This window comes from Mesoplodon mirus (assembly GCF_964341445.2).
Source record: "Mesoplodon mirus genome assembly, chromosome: 7".
Classification (NCBI taxonomy): domain Eukaryota; kingdom Metazoa; phylum Chordata; class Mammalia; order Artiodactyla; family Ziphiidae; genus Mesoplodon; species Mesoplodon mirus.
Window position 1 is genome coordinate 59,605,911 of NC_138983.1, and position 14,720 is coordinate 59,620,630.

Consider the following 14,720-nt stretch of genomic DNA (forward strand, 5'->3'; position numbering starts at 1 on the left):
TGAAGTTGCCACTATGATCATCCTCAGTTTTCAGAGGCAGATGCTGAGGTTCAGAAAGGTAAAGCGACTTGCCTGCAGTTACAGGTAAGTGGGGGAAACAAACTGGAACCCAGATGTTTCTTAACACTGCTGCTGAACATGAAACTGTGACAGCAAGGCCTTGCAGATGTGAAGAATGAATCGCTCCCTGGTGGAAATTCACAGGAGGGAAGGAAGAAGGGGGAATGTGGATGAAAAGTGTGAAGGAAGGAATGATGGGGCCCAATATTGCACAGACTCCCTGGATAGTGAGATAGTTCCCAGTGGTCAGGTTAGCGGCACAGAGGCTTTCAAAGATAGTGAGGGGGAGTATTACCATCCAGAAACCCTCTCCTGGCTCATTCCTCTAAGCAGACGTTTTAATTTATTGTAACTACTAACTACTGAGCAACTCAAGATGCCCTCAAGGTACCTAAAACTAAAAATGTCCAAATCTAAATTCATTGTCTCATCCCCTTTATTAATGCCTTCTAAGAAGTTTCACTGGGGTGAAAAAGAACCCTCCCCAGTGCATGTGTGCACGAACACTCACACACACACACACACACACACACTCACACACACACACACACACACACACACGACTGGATGCAGCTCCACTTTATCCATCCCAGTGAGTGGCACCACCATCTACTGCTTGCCTAAGCCAGAAGCCTCAAGATCATCTTTGACTACACTTTCACTTGATTTGAGGTGAATATAAATGGTTTAACTTTTTTTTTTTTTTGCGGTACGCGGGCCTCTCACTGTTGTGGCCTCTCCCGTTGCGGAGCACAGGCTCCGGACGCGCAGGCTCAGCGGCCATGGCTCACGGGCCTAGCCGCTCCGCGGCATATGGGATCTTCCCGGACCGGGGCACGAACCCGTGTCCCCTGCATCGGCAGGCGGACTCTCAACTACTGCGCCACCAGGGAAGCCCTTAACTTTTTGTTATGGAAAATTTCAAATATATATAACATAAGGAGACAGAACAGTATAATGAACCCTCATATCCCCATCATTCAGCTTCAAACATTATCAACTCCTGGACAAGAAGTTACTATGAATTGACAAACTTCTATGATATATGAACCATGTACCAAGTCCCAAGCTAAGTCCTAGGGACCCAAAGATGAATCAGATTTGACTGTCACCCAACCTGGAGGGTATAACATGTGACCTTTGTCCTTGAAAGATGAGTAAGAGTTACCCAGAAGAAGAAAGGTGTCCTCATTCATTTGATCATTCTCTCTCAACAAATCATTATTATGTGGGAGGCACTGTCCTTGGTGCTAGGAACTTGTAAAGAAACAAGATTGAGTCCTTGCCCTCAGGGAGCTTGAATAACAGGGGAAAGAGATATTAAACATATGATTAGAAATGTGATGAGTATTTTGAAGATGTACATGATGCTGTGTGAATGGACTCAATTTGGTCTGGGGAGGTTTGGGAAGGCTTTCATACGAAAGGGCACTTATGTGAAGGGAAGGGGTGAAGAAGAGAAAACGATTCCAAGTCAAAGGGGAAGTACAATAATGGGTGGCCAGTATGGGTGTGGAGAAGAATGGCATAAGGTGAGGTGGAAAGGTGGACAGGTACCAAATCAAGGAGGGCCTTGTATGTTAGGCTTAGGGTTTTGGACTTTATTTTAAGGGCAATGGAAAATCAACATAGAGTTTGAGGCAGGGGAGGGGCATGTTCACCCTTGCATTTTAGATCACTTCTGGCTGCTAAGTGGAGGATAGATAGGAGGAGAGCAAAACTGGCAGGGTGGGGACCAGTTAGAAAGCAATTGATATAGTCTAGGTAGGAGATGACTATAGTGGTGGGAGTAGGGATGGAAAAAATTGCATAGGTTTAATAAATGTTCAGGAGGTACAATTCACAAAAACTGGTGATCAATTGATTGCCTGGCTATGGTAGTATAAAGGAAAGGATGACTTCCAGATTTCTGCTTGAGCAAGTGAAAAGAATCCAGAAATATCACTCATTTACAAACAGCCCACCAGAAGACTTGTCTTGCCAATCCCATTGAACAGAATGGCTTTAATATCCAGGGAAGTCTCTTCACGTAATCAGAGGTTCACAGATAGGATGGTGAGGATGGGGAGAGGAGTCTAATTAGCTAAGATGAAAAAAGTAAAGTGTACAGTTCACACACAGTGCTGTTTGACCCACACACCATCTTCCTGAATCCCTGATCTCCTAGGTCTGCAAAGCCTCCTGATCAGTGGGGAGTCAACCTGTGACCTTCATCCATCCCTTCTCTATTGTATCACATCCCCCTTCTGATGCTTTCTAGAGCAACCAATAGCCTATGAGCCACCTCAGATGCTATGTGTGGTTTTGACCAATGTGGGTCCCTCTGAGGCAGCAAACTTAAAATTATTACCTTGGGGGCCTCCCTGGTGGCGCAGTGGTTGAGAGTCCGCCTGCCGATGCAGGGGATACGGGTTCGTGCCCCGGTCTGGGAGGATCCCATATGCCGCGGAGCGGCTGGGCCCGTGAGCCATGGCCGCTGGGCCTGCGCGTCCGGAGCCTGTGCTCCACAACGGGAGAGGCCACAACAGTGAGAGGCCCGCATACCGCAAAAAGAAAAAAAAAATAAATAAATAAAAAATAAAATAAAATAAAATTATTACCTTGGACCTATCAGGAAAAACTTGAATTAGAAGTAAATCCATCCAGAGTCATTAACCAAGAGTACTGGCTTTATGCTATTTGGTTTGATAGATCAGCCTGGTGGACAACTGCATTACCAGGCAGCTGGCACCCAAATCACTTGTAGGGAAGAATAGAGCTTACAACTCAATTAGCAGCAAAGACACTTTTGGAGCAAAGGCAGCCTTTTCTACCACTACATGTAAATATTGCTTTGATATTGTAATTTTTCTTGTAGTTGATCCAATAAACCCTCTTTCTTCAGGGTGGTTGTTATCATTTGGGAAGCCCATAAGGAGTAGAATCTTCCTACATATTATATCGCAGTGGAATTCATCAATCAGTTGCTAGTCCTGGCAAGGACTTCCTCAAGACCCTTCTTCAACAGGATTATTCTAATACATTCCCAGGAAGAGCATATAGGATGAGAAAAGAAAAGGATGGAGGATTGAACTCTGGGAGTGCCAGCAGAGGCAAGCCAGCAGAGGAAAAAAAGGCCAAGAGGAAAGCTGAGAAGAAACAGAGAGTAAGAGACGATCAGGAGAGAGTAATGTCACAGAGGAAATCCAAGGGAGGAAAGACTCAAGGAGGAAGACATGGTCCACAGCATCAAATGCAGCAAAGATTTCCAACAAGGTCAAGGCAAAAATGTATCCTTTGGCTGATGCCTTGTCTGCGTCCCCCTCCTGACTGTGTAAAGTAGCAGGCCTTGGGGGCAGGGACTGTCCAATTCATCTTTTTATCCATTGCCTGACACACTGCCCTGAACATAGGAGGTACTAAATGCATGGATGGAAGAAGCATGAGTTGGACCTTTTCTGGGAGTCCTTGGACACAAGCTAGAGGCTTCCCTGCAACAGAGCAGATGGAAGAAGAGAAGAAAGAGGACACTTAAGTCCTCCTTTCTCAATAGAGAGGAGGAAGTTAACCTAGTATCCAGCAGAGTTGCTGGATAACTGTTTAGACACCACTAGCCTCCCTGACATGATGCAGGGATGGCCCCATAGGTGACACATGGACTGAATAAGGCCCAGAACTGAGACTCTGGCCTTGTCCTCACCCCTCAGACTGAAGGAGGAGCAGCCAATCCCATGAGGAGAACCATCCAGTCATCTTCCGGGTTGGAAGAGAAAGCTCAAGACACTCCTTGGAAGTGGACCCCACAGCCCTGGTGCCTGGCCCCTACCTTAGTTCCCAGCCCCAGCCAACCTCAAGTGCTGGGTGGACCCTGATCTAAAGGGCCCAGGTTCATCCCCTGCTTCCCTTTCTAGCTGTTGAGGCTGGGGAAGGAACCTGAGGCAGTTCAACTGAACTGCAGGGGCCTGGTGCCTATTGGGAGCCACTCTATGGCCTGGCCTCCCAGTGCAAAGCTTGTCCATCTACTCTTCTACCCATGAAAGCCCCACAGAGCAAGGGGCCACCAGGTCAGGAGGGGCTGACCCTAAACCAGGAGAGGCCATGGGCCAGAGTATGGGTATCCTTTCAGGCCCCTTCCGGAGTGAACCCAAGAGATGGGTTGAGTCCATACTCATGGTCACTGGGAGGTGTCTAGTATTATACCCATTTTATGAAAGAAGTCACTGAGGCTAAGATATGGAAGCTCAGAATGAGGGCCCCCTGCTAGAGTCTTGAGGCTATTTTTTTGAGCCTAAAACAAACAAACTTTCAAGCTCAGGTGGGTTGGAAACGTAGAGGAGGAAAAGGGTCTCATCTGAGACCCAGTTGCCTATAGTCCAGGCCAATCCCCAGTCAAACGGTTGTCAGTAAGTTTGGAGCCTAAAGCTTTGGTCAGCTTATGACCTGAAAAGAACAAACCACTGCACCCTCCACCCAGATGACGTTCACTGGCCTAGATGGTGCAGATACCCAGGGGACTTAGCCAGCAGGACCCCACAAGGGCTGTGTGATATTTTGCAAATGAGTTTCATGGTGCCAGCTCCCCGAATCAGGCCTTCTCCCCTTTCCCCAGCTTGCCTCAGGTGAGTGAAAACACTCTGTTTTCATTCCACTTATTATGCCTAACTCATAGCAACCAAAGACTTGTCTTCTGGAGTGATGCTCCCTGAACCCCCTTTACCTACAATTTGAGGGCCCCCGCGGCCCTCTGTGGCAGCACCGGGCCAACCCACTTTGCACAAACATAGGCGCCTCCAGCCCTATTTTCCCAATGTCCTGGGGCCAAGCTGTGGTCAGTTATTAGCAGGTGGGGGCAGAGTCCCTGCTCTGCCTCTTACGTGCTGGGTAGACACAGGGCTTCCTTTCTCTACTTTTGTTCCTCTGTTTCCCTCTCTGTCTCAGTAGTCTGGAATAAGTCAGTTTATGACCGGGGTTCAGGAATCACCTGTGCAGAAATGAGGTCTGTCCCTGAGCCCTCCCCTCCCTTGTCTCCCGCAGCCTGTTTAAGAGCCTCAAAAGAGAGGTTACGAGCTTCTCAACTCAAAGAAGAAGTGAGATTGTTCCATAACCAGGGCCCTTTGATTCAAGCGAGGAAGCACTCTGGCTTTATTGGAAGGAAAACCAGGAGCCGGGCCAGACTCACATCAGCAGGGCTGTCAGTGAAGGCAGCCCAGGAGGCTGTTTACTTTCTGGGGCTGGGGAAGGGCCTTGGCCACATTCAGTTTCTCCACGTCTCTGTAGCAGTACAAATTGGGGCCTTGGACGAGGTACAAGCCGAGACCATTGGCGGAACACGAGTTGGGGCCCAGAGACTCTTCCGTACACAGGGCCGCGTCAACCTTTTCATGGGGCCAAGGAAGCTCTGTCCACGTGGCTTGAGCTCCTAACTTCAGGTCCAGCCACCACAGCTGCCGTCCTAGGAAGAAACACCGGACATAACATGGCTTCCACATCATGGGGATCCTGACCTGGCTCTTCTCATGCCCTGACGGGGATCTGTGCCATGGAGAAGTAGCAGAACAAGCCACCCCTCAGCACCCGACACCCCTCACCTGCCATGACATAGAGCCGAGAAGACCCAGGACAGGTAAAGGCTGCATCCACAGTACCAAGGTTGATCCCATGAGGGCTCCCGAATTCCTTCTCCAGCCGCTTTGGATAACCATCTGCTAGGGTATAGCCTCCCTTTGTCAGGAAGATATATACCTGGGTGCCCTGGAGGACAAAGGACATTAATCAGCACAGAGCTGGGTATTTTCCCAGTCTCCACCTCAAGCGTCTCTCCCAACACACCTGGATCAGATAGAGCTTATCATCCCAGGAAAAGGCACTATCCACTGTTGAAGGACCATGGGGCCACAGGTGCTCAATGGGCCAGCTGTGCCACCCGTCCCGGCTGCTGTCCAGACGCCAGTAGTGGGATCCTGTGGGGTAGCAGAGGTACCTCTAGTACTGGTGGTAAAAGGCCAGGCAGTGAAGAGGCAAGTGACAGAGGCAGGGGTGAGTCTCGAGAGGGAGGAAGGAATGCATCCAGAGGCCAAGAGGGAAGAGGCCATGTGAGGAGTTGAGCAAGACTTGGTTGGCAAAGTTGGCATTGTGACCTAATTGGAATTGGAGTCAGTAGGGGCTGACTTGCCAGGTAAGGCCAACGTCATGGGGTTCAGTGGGGTCTCCTTATGCATCTCAGATGTCTGTATGCAAAGATGCTACAATGAGACAGTGGCCAGAAGTTAAAAGGGAAGCACTGCAGCAAGCTTCCACTGGGCGTTCTCACGCTGGCTGTGTTCTCTAATCCCTTGAGATGGTAGGAGACGGAGGGAGTAGCCAGACCAGCACCCTAATTTTCCTCTCCCTTTTTCATAACAACTTATTAAAGGAATTGTCTGAACACTCATTTACCTTTTCTTCCTCAGCCCACTTCACTTACATTCCTGTTTCCCTCTTCCATTGAGATTTCTCTTTTCCAGATCACCAGTATCCTCCAACTTGCCAAATCTAATGTCTTCATCTTACTCTACCTCTCAGTGGCATTTGACTGCTCACAGCTCCCTTGTTTAAATGTCTTTTTTGGATCTTGGCTCTGTGATTCCAGACTCTTCCAGTGTTCTTCTTATCTTTCCGACTTCCTCTTCAGCTTGATATCTATTATCGGAATCCCCCAGTTTGGACCTCTGCTCTATCTACACTCACTCTCTTGGTGATTTCACCTAGTCCAGGGCTTTAAACACCATCTATATACTGATGACTTTTGATCTGTTCTCTTTGGATCTGATGGACTTCTTCGAGTGTCAGGCTCAAACTCAGCTGCCTACCTGACCTGTCCATTTGGGACCATTAGACACCAAAACCCTAATGTGTCCAAACTTATTTCTGCCCCCACCAAACACACACACACACACACACACCTCCTTCCCTAGTCTTTCCCAATTTTAGAAAAAGGAACCACCAGTCACCTAGTTTCCCAGTCCCCAAAAGCCAAGTCATTCTTGAAACCTCTCTTTTCCCTTCCCCATTCCGATCAATATCCAAGGCATTGGTTAAATGCTATGGGCCCGACTTCCAGAATACATCATGATGACGACTCACCACCTCTGCTGCTGTTATCCCAGTCCAAGCTGTCATCACCTCTAATCCAGACAGCTGCAAGAACTCCTCGCTGGATTCCCTGCTTACACAATTGTACCTCTGTGACTTATATTCCACAAGAAGCCAGGATGATCTTTTAAAAAAAATAAGCCACGGGCTTCCCTGGTAGCACAGTGGTTAAGAATCCACCTGCCAGTGCAGGGGACATGGGTTCAAGCCCTGGTCCGGGAAGATCCCACATGCCGCGGAGCAACTAAGCCTGTGCACCACAACTACTGAGCCTGCGCTCTAGAGCCCACGAGCCACAACTACTGAAGCCTGCGCACCCTAGGACCCGTGCTCCGCAACAAGAGAAGCCACTGCAGTGAGAAGCCCGCGCACTGCAACGAAGAGTAGCCCCCGCTCGCCACAACTAGAGAAAGCTAGCGCACAGCAATGAAGACCCAACACAGCCATAAATAAATTAAATAAATAATAATTAATTAAAAAAGAAAAAAAGATCCTTAAAAAAAATAAGCCAGAACATATCACAGCTTTGATCAAGAACCCTTCCCGGCTTCCTTTTACAGTTGAAAATCCTTACCAGGCCCATGTAATCTGGCCCCTGCCTCCCTCTTTTCAAGCCACTTACCTGCTCCTTCTCATCGTGTCAGCCACACTGGCCTCCTTTCTTGACCCCTCAAAGTATTTGCTGTCTACCCTCCCTAAAATGCTTCTCCTCCAGTGCTTTATGTGGCTAATTCCTTTTGATCACTGAAATCTCAGCTCAAAAATCGTCTCTTCAGAGAAGGGGCCCCTAATTCTCTTCACCTCTATCCCATTATCCTGTCTTATTTTCTTCACAGCTTTTTGGGGACACTTAACATTTTTTATTTTCTATTTTAAAACATCAACGACTCAAATTCATTTATTCTAGCTTCAAATGGTATTTGAGAATAAGAAGCATTCTGATGTTCCCAGAACACATCACAGCTATTAACACTGCCTGAAAGTATTCTCTTTCATTTTCTCTTTTTTACTGTCCTCTCTCCATCTAGCAGGCTCTCTGAGGGCAGGTGTCTCATCTGCCATGTTCACGACTGTATCTCAGTGCCTAGAAAAATGCCCAGTGCCTATCAGGTGCTCGATATTTTTTGGTGCTCGAAAAATAGCTGGTATTCCCAATGCAGCCACAAGTTCTCTTTATGGGTATTAACTGTGCAAGTCACCGTAACTACATATCCACCTTCCCCTCCTGCTGAAACTACCCTGTTCGTGAGCCCTATTTAGAGAATCAGAGCTGTGCTGCATTTTGTGCAGAGAAAGTAAGTGCTGAGCCCCCAATCCATTAGAAGTCGATGCAGAGGCCGACCAGCAGCCACTTTAATGTGGTCTGGAATAAAAATATGGGCTGAGCCAGTCCCATCCTCTCTCTGGAAATCGAAGTAGGAAAAAGAGAGCCGAGGCAGTTATCGGTCAGATCTGAGGCTAAAAGATCCTGACTAGAGAGAAAGTAGAGAGGGCATGATGGTCCCTGTGCGAGCCGAAGTAGTGACAAAACAGAAAGAATGGATTAGCAGCTAGGAGGTAGTGACAAGAGATTTATCAATAAGGGAGAGGAGAGGACCAGCCCTGTGCTGAGTGGCTGGGTCACACTGGTGTTTTCACCAAGATAGTGAGTTCCCACCTCAGCTGGGTATTTTTAACATTAACAATATTCTCTCAACAGCTATAGAACATCTCTAATACTCTTGATTTAGGAATTCAGCTGCATTCTATGTATGGACACATGGTCTTGAGGTTCCATGATCTCTCCATGGCTGGGTGTTCTCTCTACATCTCTGTGTGGTCCCTGTGGCCCTATTTTCTTAGTGTCTCTATCTCCATGTCTCTCTATGTCTATTTATCTCTCTATCTCAATAACCATTGCTATTTCACTTTGTGTATGTGTCCTCCCCATGGTGCCTTTCTCTCACCATAGCTGCATGTTCTCCTGATATTTATGTGTTCTTACTCTGGCATATATTCTCAGCATAGGTCTACCTTTTCACTACAGGTGTGTGTTTCATCACGGATGCATGTTCTCATTACAGCATGCATTCCTGCTGTGGGGATATGCTCTCCTTGCGGCTGTGTATTTTTCATTATAGCTTCGTAGTCATATCTGATCAGATTTATTCAGGGATTAGGAGCAAGAAAGGATTTTCACTGTTCTGTATTCTCACCACTATTTTACATTTGTATCTGATCATACATATATTTTAGGCTGAGTGTAATGTGGTAGGTCACTCCTTCTCCTGGAGCTGTCCTCAAGTATAGATCAAGACTTATCACTACCTGTCTGACTAGCCCTAGAACATCCTTAGGTATCATTAGATGGCTTTTTAATGGCACAGGTCTGGGGAGAGGAGTTTCTCCTGGTCACTCAGAGGAGAAATCTCTTCAGGCTGGTGAAACTATTGCCTAAAGGTCTAAGGGACTGAACACTTCTTGGCTGGTTCTCAGCAATGGGAACATCTCATCCCCAGGTAATGCTGTGCCCAGAGGCCTGGACATAGGAACCAGGCACCTGGAACAAGATGGAGCTCCTGATGATAAGCTCAAGGTGGGGAGGGCCAGAGCACCCTGCAAGACATGCAAGAGCAAAGAGAATATGAGAAGTCATAGGGTCCAAGAGGTCCAGAGAAGGCACAGATCTGGGAACCGATGGTACTGGGAGGTAGACAGGTGAAGTTAGAGGACTCAGCGATGAGAGACAGGTTGAACCATATGCATCGGACAAAAGGAGGGGTGAAAAGGGGCATGATAGGGTGTAAGGATGGGGGCCGATGGGACAAAATATGGGGCACAATGATGAAAATGGAGGAAATGCGCCAGAGATGGGAGACACACATGAAAGAGATGGGAGGTATGGAGGGCAGAGATGGGGGAGTTGGAGGGCATCTCTTACCACTGAAGGCATAGGTGGCACCATGTTTGTCAGACAGCAGTGCAGACAAGACTAGATCTGGGCTACAGCGTTTATCCCCATGGTGGTTCGCATTCCTGTGTGCATGGCCTTGGGGGAGAAATAGGTGAGGGGGAACACAGGAAGGCAAGAGGTCAGAATGAGTTCCGAGGTGGAAGAGATGGCTGGGGTTATTAGGGGTGCAGGTTGTCCCCATATGAGGACAGCTGGGAAGAGCCAGAATGGAAGTGGAGCTAGGGCAAGGGCCAAGGTGTCATTCCACAGGGTGAAGGTAGGAGCTGGGTTATATGGGGTCCGCGAACTCAGGGAAGGTGGACAAATTCCAGGAGGTCCCAGGGCTTGGGCTTTCTCACCTCTGCCAGGGCAGGGCATAAAGTAGTCTCGGACATCCAGAGGGTATTTAGGATGCACCTCTCCCGTGGCAGGGTTGAAGCGCAGGAATTGGTTACCCCGGAAGCAGTAGTAGCGGCTGAGCCATCGCATGGCAGCAGAGCAGTTGCCAACAGCCTGCCAGGAACGTTCCTTTTTGGTTTTTGTAGTGAAGTCCCAGAACCACGTGTGGTTGCCTTTGTCCAATCAATCAACAAGCATTCAGTGAGGCCAAGCTGTGCCTTCCCTTGTGCTTGTACTGGCCCCAGGATGGACCAGATATGGCCCCCATCACGTGGAGCTCACAGCCCAGCAGGGAAACAGTTGAGGAAAGCAATCATACAATAAAATGGAGCAGCAAAGTGCACATGATCAGCTCAGCAAGGGCGGTGGGTCGAGTCAGGGAAAACTTTCCAGAGAAGGTGATACTTAAACTAAAATCTGAAGGAGGAGTTACGAGGCAGACAAGATGGGGAGATGTAACTCTAGAAACAAAAGTCTAAAGCATGAAGCAAGTTGGGTGTACAGGGAACAGCATAGTGTTTCTGGGGCTTCATATTCAAGGTAAGAGTTTGATGAGACTCAAGGCTGGAGGGTCAATAGGGACTTGGTCATGGAGAACCTTGTATGTAAAACTAAGGAACATAGATTTGTCCTAAGGGCCATGGGGGACAATGAGGGACTTTTAGCAGAATTACACCCAGTAACCTTCTCCAGGATGACTTCCCCTCCTTCCCCTACTTGACCTCTAGACCATAATTGGCTTCTCTACTCCTTCCCTTCCTCAGGAAACCATATAGTGGTTCCACCACCACCACCATCCCTACCACTACCTCTGTCACCACCAACCTACCACTACCCCAGCCTCTCTTATTCCAGCCTGGACTGACCTTGGAAGAAGAAGACACCCTCATGGCGACATTCTTCACTGTGACATTCCACAGCTGCATCCACTGGGGATGGGATTCCAGGAAACTCTTCTTGGAGCAACTTTGGATATTCCTTGTTCTTCTCAGGAGGGTATGCCCAGAGTCTGTCCCCCTGCATGCAAAAACATGCTATTTTTAGTATGCATGCCAGATACTGCCACTCTGCCGTCCCACACGTCTTTGATCTATTGCACTTACATAATATCCTTCTGCAGTCCCATACACTCTCAATCCATCTGTGGACAACAATATGCTGTCCCCTTGCACAACTTCAGTTTGTGCAAATCCCATCACTGTTACTATACCACACACAACTGACTGTGTACAACCAGATACTCCCATGGCACAATTATCTGCAACACCACTGGTTTTGGCAGACACATCCACAAATAGTCATCCTGCAATCATCCATCCATTCATACATTCATTTGTTCATTTATTCACTCAAGAAACAGTTGCTGAATGACTTACCATATGCCAGGTATTGTGAGAGGCACTGGGGATAAAGGGGTGACAAGACTCTGTCTCTGCCTTCAAGGAGTTCACTGTACAAAAGCAGAAAGGATCCTACAATCCTAGCCATGTGAGCCCCAAGGTGGAGGCATGTGAAGTGCACTGGGAATAAAGGGGGAATACCTAAGTCCTAGAGAATTCCTGGAAGGCTGCACAGAGGAGGAGGCATTTAGGCCAAGAGTTAAAAACTGAGCAGGAATATTCCAGGTAGACAAGTGTGGACTGGGCGTTATCAGCAGAGGGAGTAGCATGTACACAGCATGCTCATGTGGCTGGCACACAGTGAATGTGGTGGAGGAGGAGATAAACCTGTAAAGGTAACCAAGGTCGAGGTGTCAAGACCCATGTGCACCTGGCTTGCAGGAATCAGCACGTGGTGGTGCCATTTGCTGAAACAGGGAACTCAGGAGGAGGGGTGGATTTGTACAGAAGATATTGAGCTCCGTTTGGGGGATGCTGAATCTGAGGTGCCTACGGAACATCTAAGTTGAAGATGTCAGCCTGGAAATCGGAAAGAGATGTCTGGAGCTCCGGGGAGAGATCCAGATCTGGGGTCCACAACGTGGAGAGAACTCAGAGCCATGGCATTGGTTGAGATCACCCAGGCAGGGTGTATGGAAGGGCTGGGAAGGATCCCCAAGAAACATTCAAGGAGTGGCCCAGGATGAGAAGCCTGAGAAGAACAGGAAAAGAGGCAGAAGGGAAAGCAAAGCTGGTAGTGAGGGCCACCCCGACCACACAGCATCTTTGTGTGAGTCAGGGGAAGGTGCCAGAAGGAGCAGACACAGGCTGGGCCAAGGCATGGGACTTGACGAGCACAGTAGGCTGGATTTCATCCTCCACTTGCCCCTCGGCCAGGTACCATTGTGTTGTGAACAACCTGGCAACCATAGGAAGAAGACTTGATGCAGGGTCATGGAAGCAAGGGAAGAAATTTCCCGGAAGGAAAGGATGGCCGACAGATTGAGGAGTAGCAGAGAGGTGTGGACCCAGATTAGGACTGAAGAAGAGCCACTGGATGTTGTGCCTCCCAGGCCCGCGTGCACACAAACTCCCCTAGCCCAACCTTTCTCAGAAAAGGAAGGCATAGGGGGCGGAAACCTGGAACCTGTTGGTAAGGGCTCCATGCCAGGGCCACTTGGGGGAGGGTCTCTAGTGTTGATTCCAGCACTTTCTGGCCTGGCCCTGACCTTGGTCCAGCCGTACCTTGATCAGAAAGACTCTGTCGTGGCCATGGCGGAACGCAGCGTCCACAGGGCCGGAGATATCCTTCCACTGCTCCGAGATTAACTCCTGAGTCCAATTCGGACCCTTCCACACGAACTCCCCTGCAAAACGCACACTCACTGAGGGACCTGGAACAAACTTCTGGCCTACTGAGCTAGTTACAAAGAAGCTATGGGTGATACTCTCAGATAATTCCTATGATCTCCCATAGGTGGATACACCCTCAGTGAAGGGGACCAAGTCTGAGGTCCCAAATGCCCCAATCCCAGCCCCTCCTACCTTTAAAAAACAGCATAGTCCCATGCTCATCCAGGGTGGCGGCATCAAAGCCCCAGCCATCCGAGCAGCGTTCTGGGAAGGAGGTGGGGAGATAGCAAATAAAAGACCAGTCAGGGGTGGGGTAGGGAGGGTGGGAGGGAGGGAGACGCAAGAGGGAAGAGATATGGGGACATATGTATAGCTGATTCACTTTGTTATAAAGCAGAAGCTAACACACCGTTGTAAAGCAATTATACTCCAATAAAGATGTAAAAAAAAAAAAAGACCAGCCAGATGATACAGTGCAGAGACACAGCTAGACAGATAGACTCAGGAAGTCAGGGTCTCACCGATCACATCTGGGTCCAACTTGGTTGCATTCCCATGTTCAGCTCCATGCCTAGGGGCATTAGCCCTAGAAAGAAGACACAGAGATGTCTGGCTCCACAGGGTCCAATCCCTCTCCTTTAGCTCCTGACCCCAGACTTGCCCCAGACCTAAAAACTGGCCCTAGCCCACTCTTAATCTGGAGCCCGGTCCTCCTCCAGCCCCGGCTTCACTCACAGAGAAAGAGGATGGGCGTTAGCCAGAGACCAGCACAAGCCCAACAACCACAGTACAACTGGTGTTCCCAGTGCCCGAGCCATGATGAGCTGGAGAGGCCACAGGACAGCTCTGGGCACCTGGATGAGCCCCTATATAAGCATGGCAGCAACACCACCCCACCTCCAAGCCTGCTGGGAATGAGATCTCTCAGGGCTATGCCAATATTGGCTGATTACATCAGTGCAAATAAGGTCAGGGTCTGGAGAGAAATGTGAGTCCAAGACTAACTCTTCCTGACAGGAGGGCCATCCCCCTTCAGTGACTTTTGAGCAGCGACTAGCCCAGCCCACTGGTGTTCATCTGTGACTCTCTTCACCTTGGTGATGGGTCTGAGTGCCCATAAGGTCAGGAAAGGGGGTAGATTGATTGAGGACCACCTTTCTGTGGTTGGATTTACCTCAACAATGCAGGAGGAGAGAAGAGGAAAGTAACATTTTTGTGTACTGTGCCATGCCCAGCTCTGAGACCCCTAAAGACACACTTACATATACTTAGTAACCACACATATATACAAACACACTTAGAACTACTCAGAGAACAGCTTCTTCCAAGCTCCATCAAGGGCCTTTTGGGGGCATCCCCAAGCCTCTTTAGCTTTGCACTTGATGGGTCCATAATATTTCACTGTTGCCAGAAGTCCAAGTTCCACCCTAGCCCCCACCCGCATTGACAAAGAGCTTTGCAAAACTCACCTGGGAGGGAAGGCTGAC

The 14,720-nt window shown here is 48.8% G+C and overlaps 1 protein-coding gene across 1 annotated transcript; it reads right to left on the reverse strand.

Moving 5' to 3' along the window:
- Nucleotides 1-5,152: 5,152 nt before the first annotated feature.
- HPX (hemopexin) lies at nucleotides 5,153-14,082 on the reverse strand. The gene is made up of 10 exons (XM_082628483.1): nucleotides 13,969-14,082; nucleotides 13,755-13,819; nucleotides 13,426-13,497; nucleotides 13,126-13,247; nucleotides 11,368-11,518; nucleotides 10,462-10,674; nucleotides 10,091-10,198; nucleotides 5,869-5,999; nucleotides 5,628-5,790; nucleotides 5,153-5,491 (listed from the first exon to the last, which is right to left on the reverse strand). The coding sequence occupies exons 1-10, from the start codon at nucleotides 14,049-14,051 to the stop codon at nucleotides 5,232-5,234; spliced, it is 1,368 nt and encodes a 455-aa protein (XP_082484609.1). The 5' UTR covers nucleotides 14,052-14,082; the 3' UTR covers nucleotides 5,153-5,231.
- Between the last annotated feature and the right edge of the window lie 638 nt (nucleotides 14,083-14,720).

Excerpts from the sequence above, each read along its gene's own strand:
- HPX (XM_082628483.1), bottom strand. The coding sequence starts at position 14,051 with ATGGCTCGGGCACTGGGAACACCAGTTGTACTGTGGTTGTTGGGCTTG. Across the intron at positions 10,675-11,367 it reads GGGTGTCTTCTTCTTCCAAG|GCAACCACACGTGGTTCTGG; the intron begins GTCAGTCCAGGC and ends GATTGGACAAAG. Across the intron at positions 6,000-10,090 it reads TGCCACCTATGCCTTCAGTG|GATCCCACTACTGGCGTCTG; the intron begins GTAAGAGATGCC and ends GCTACCCCACAG.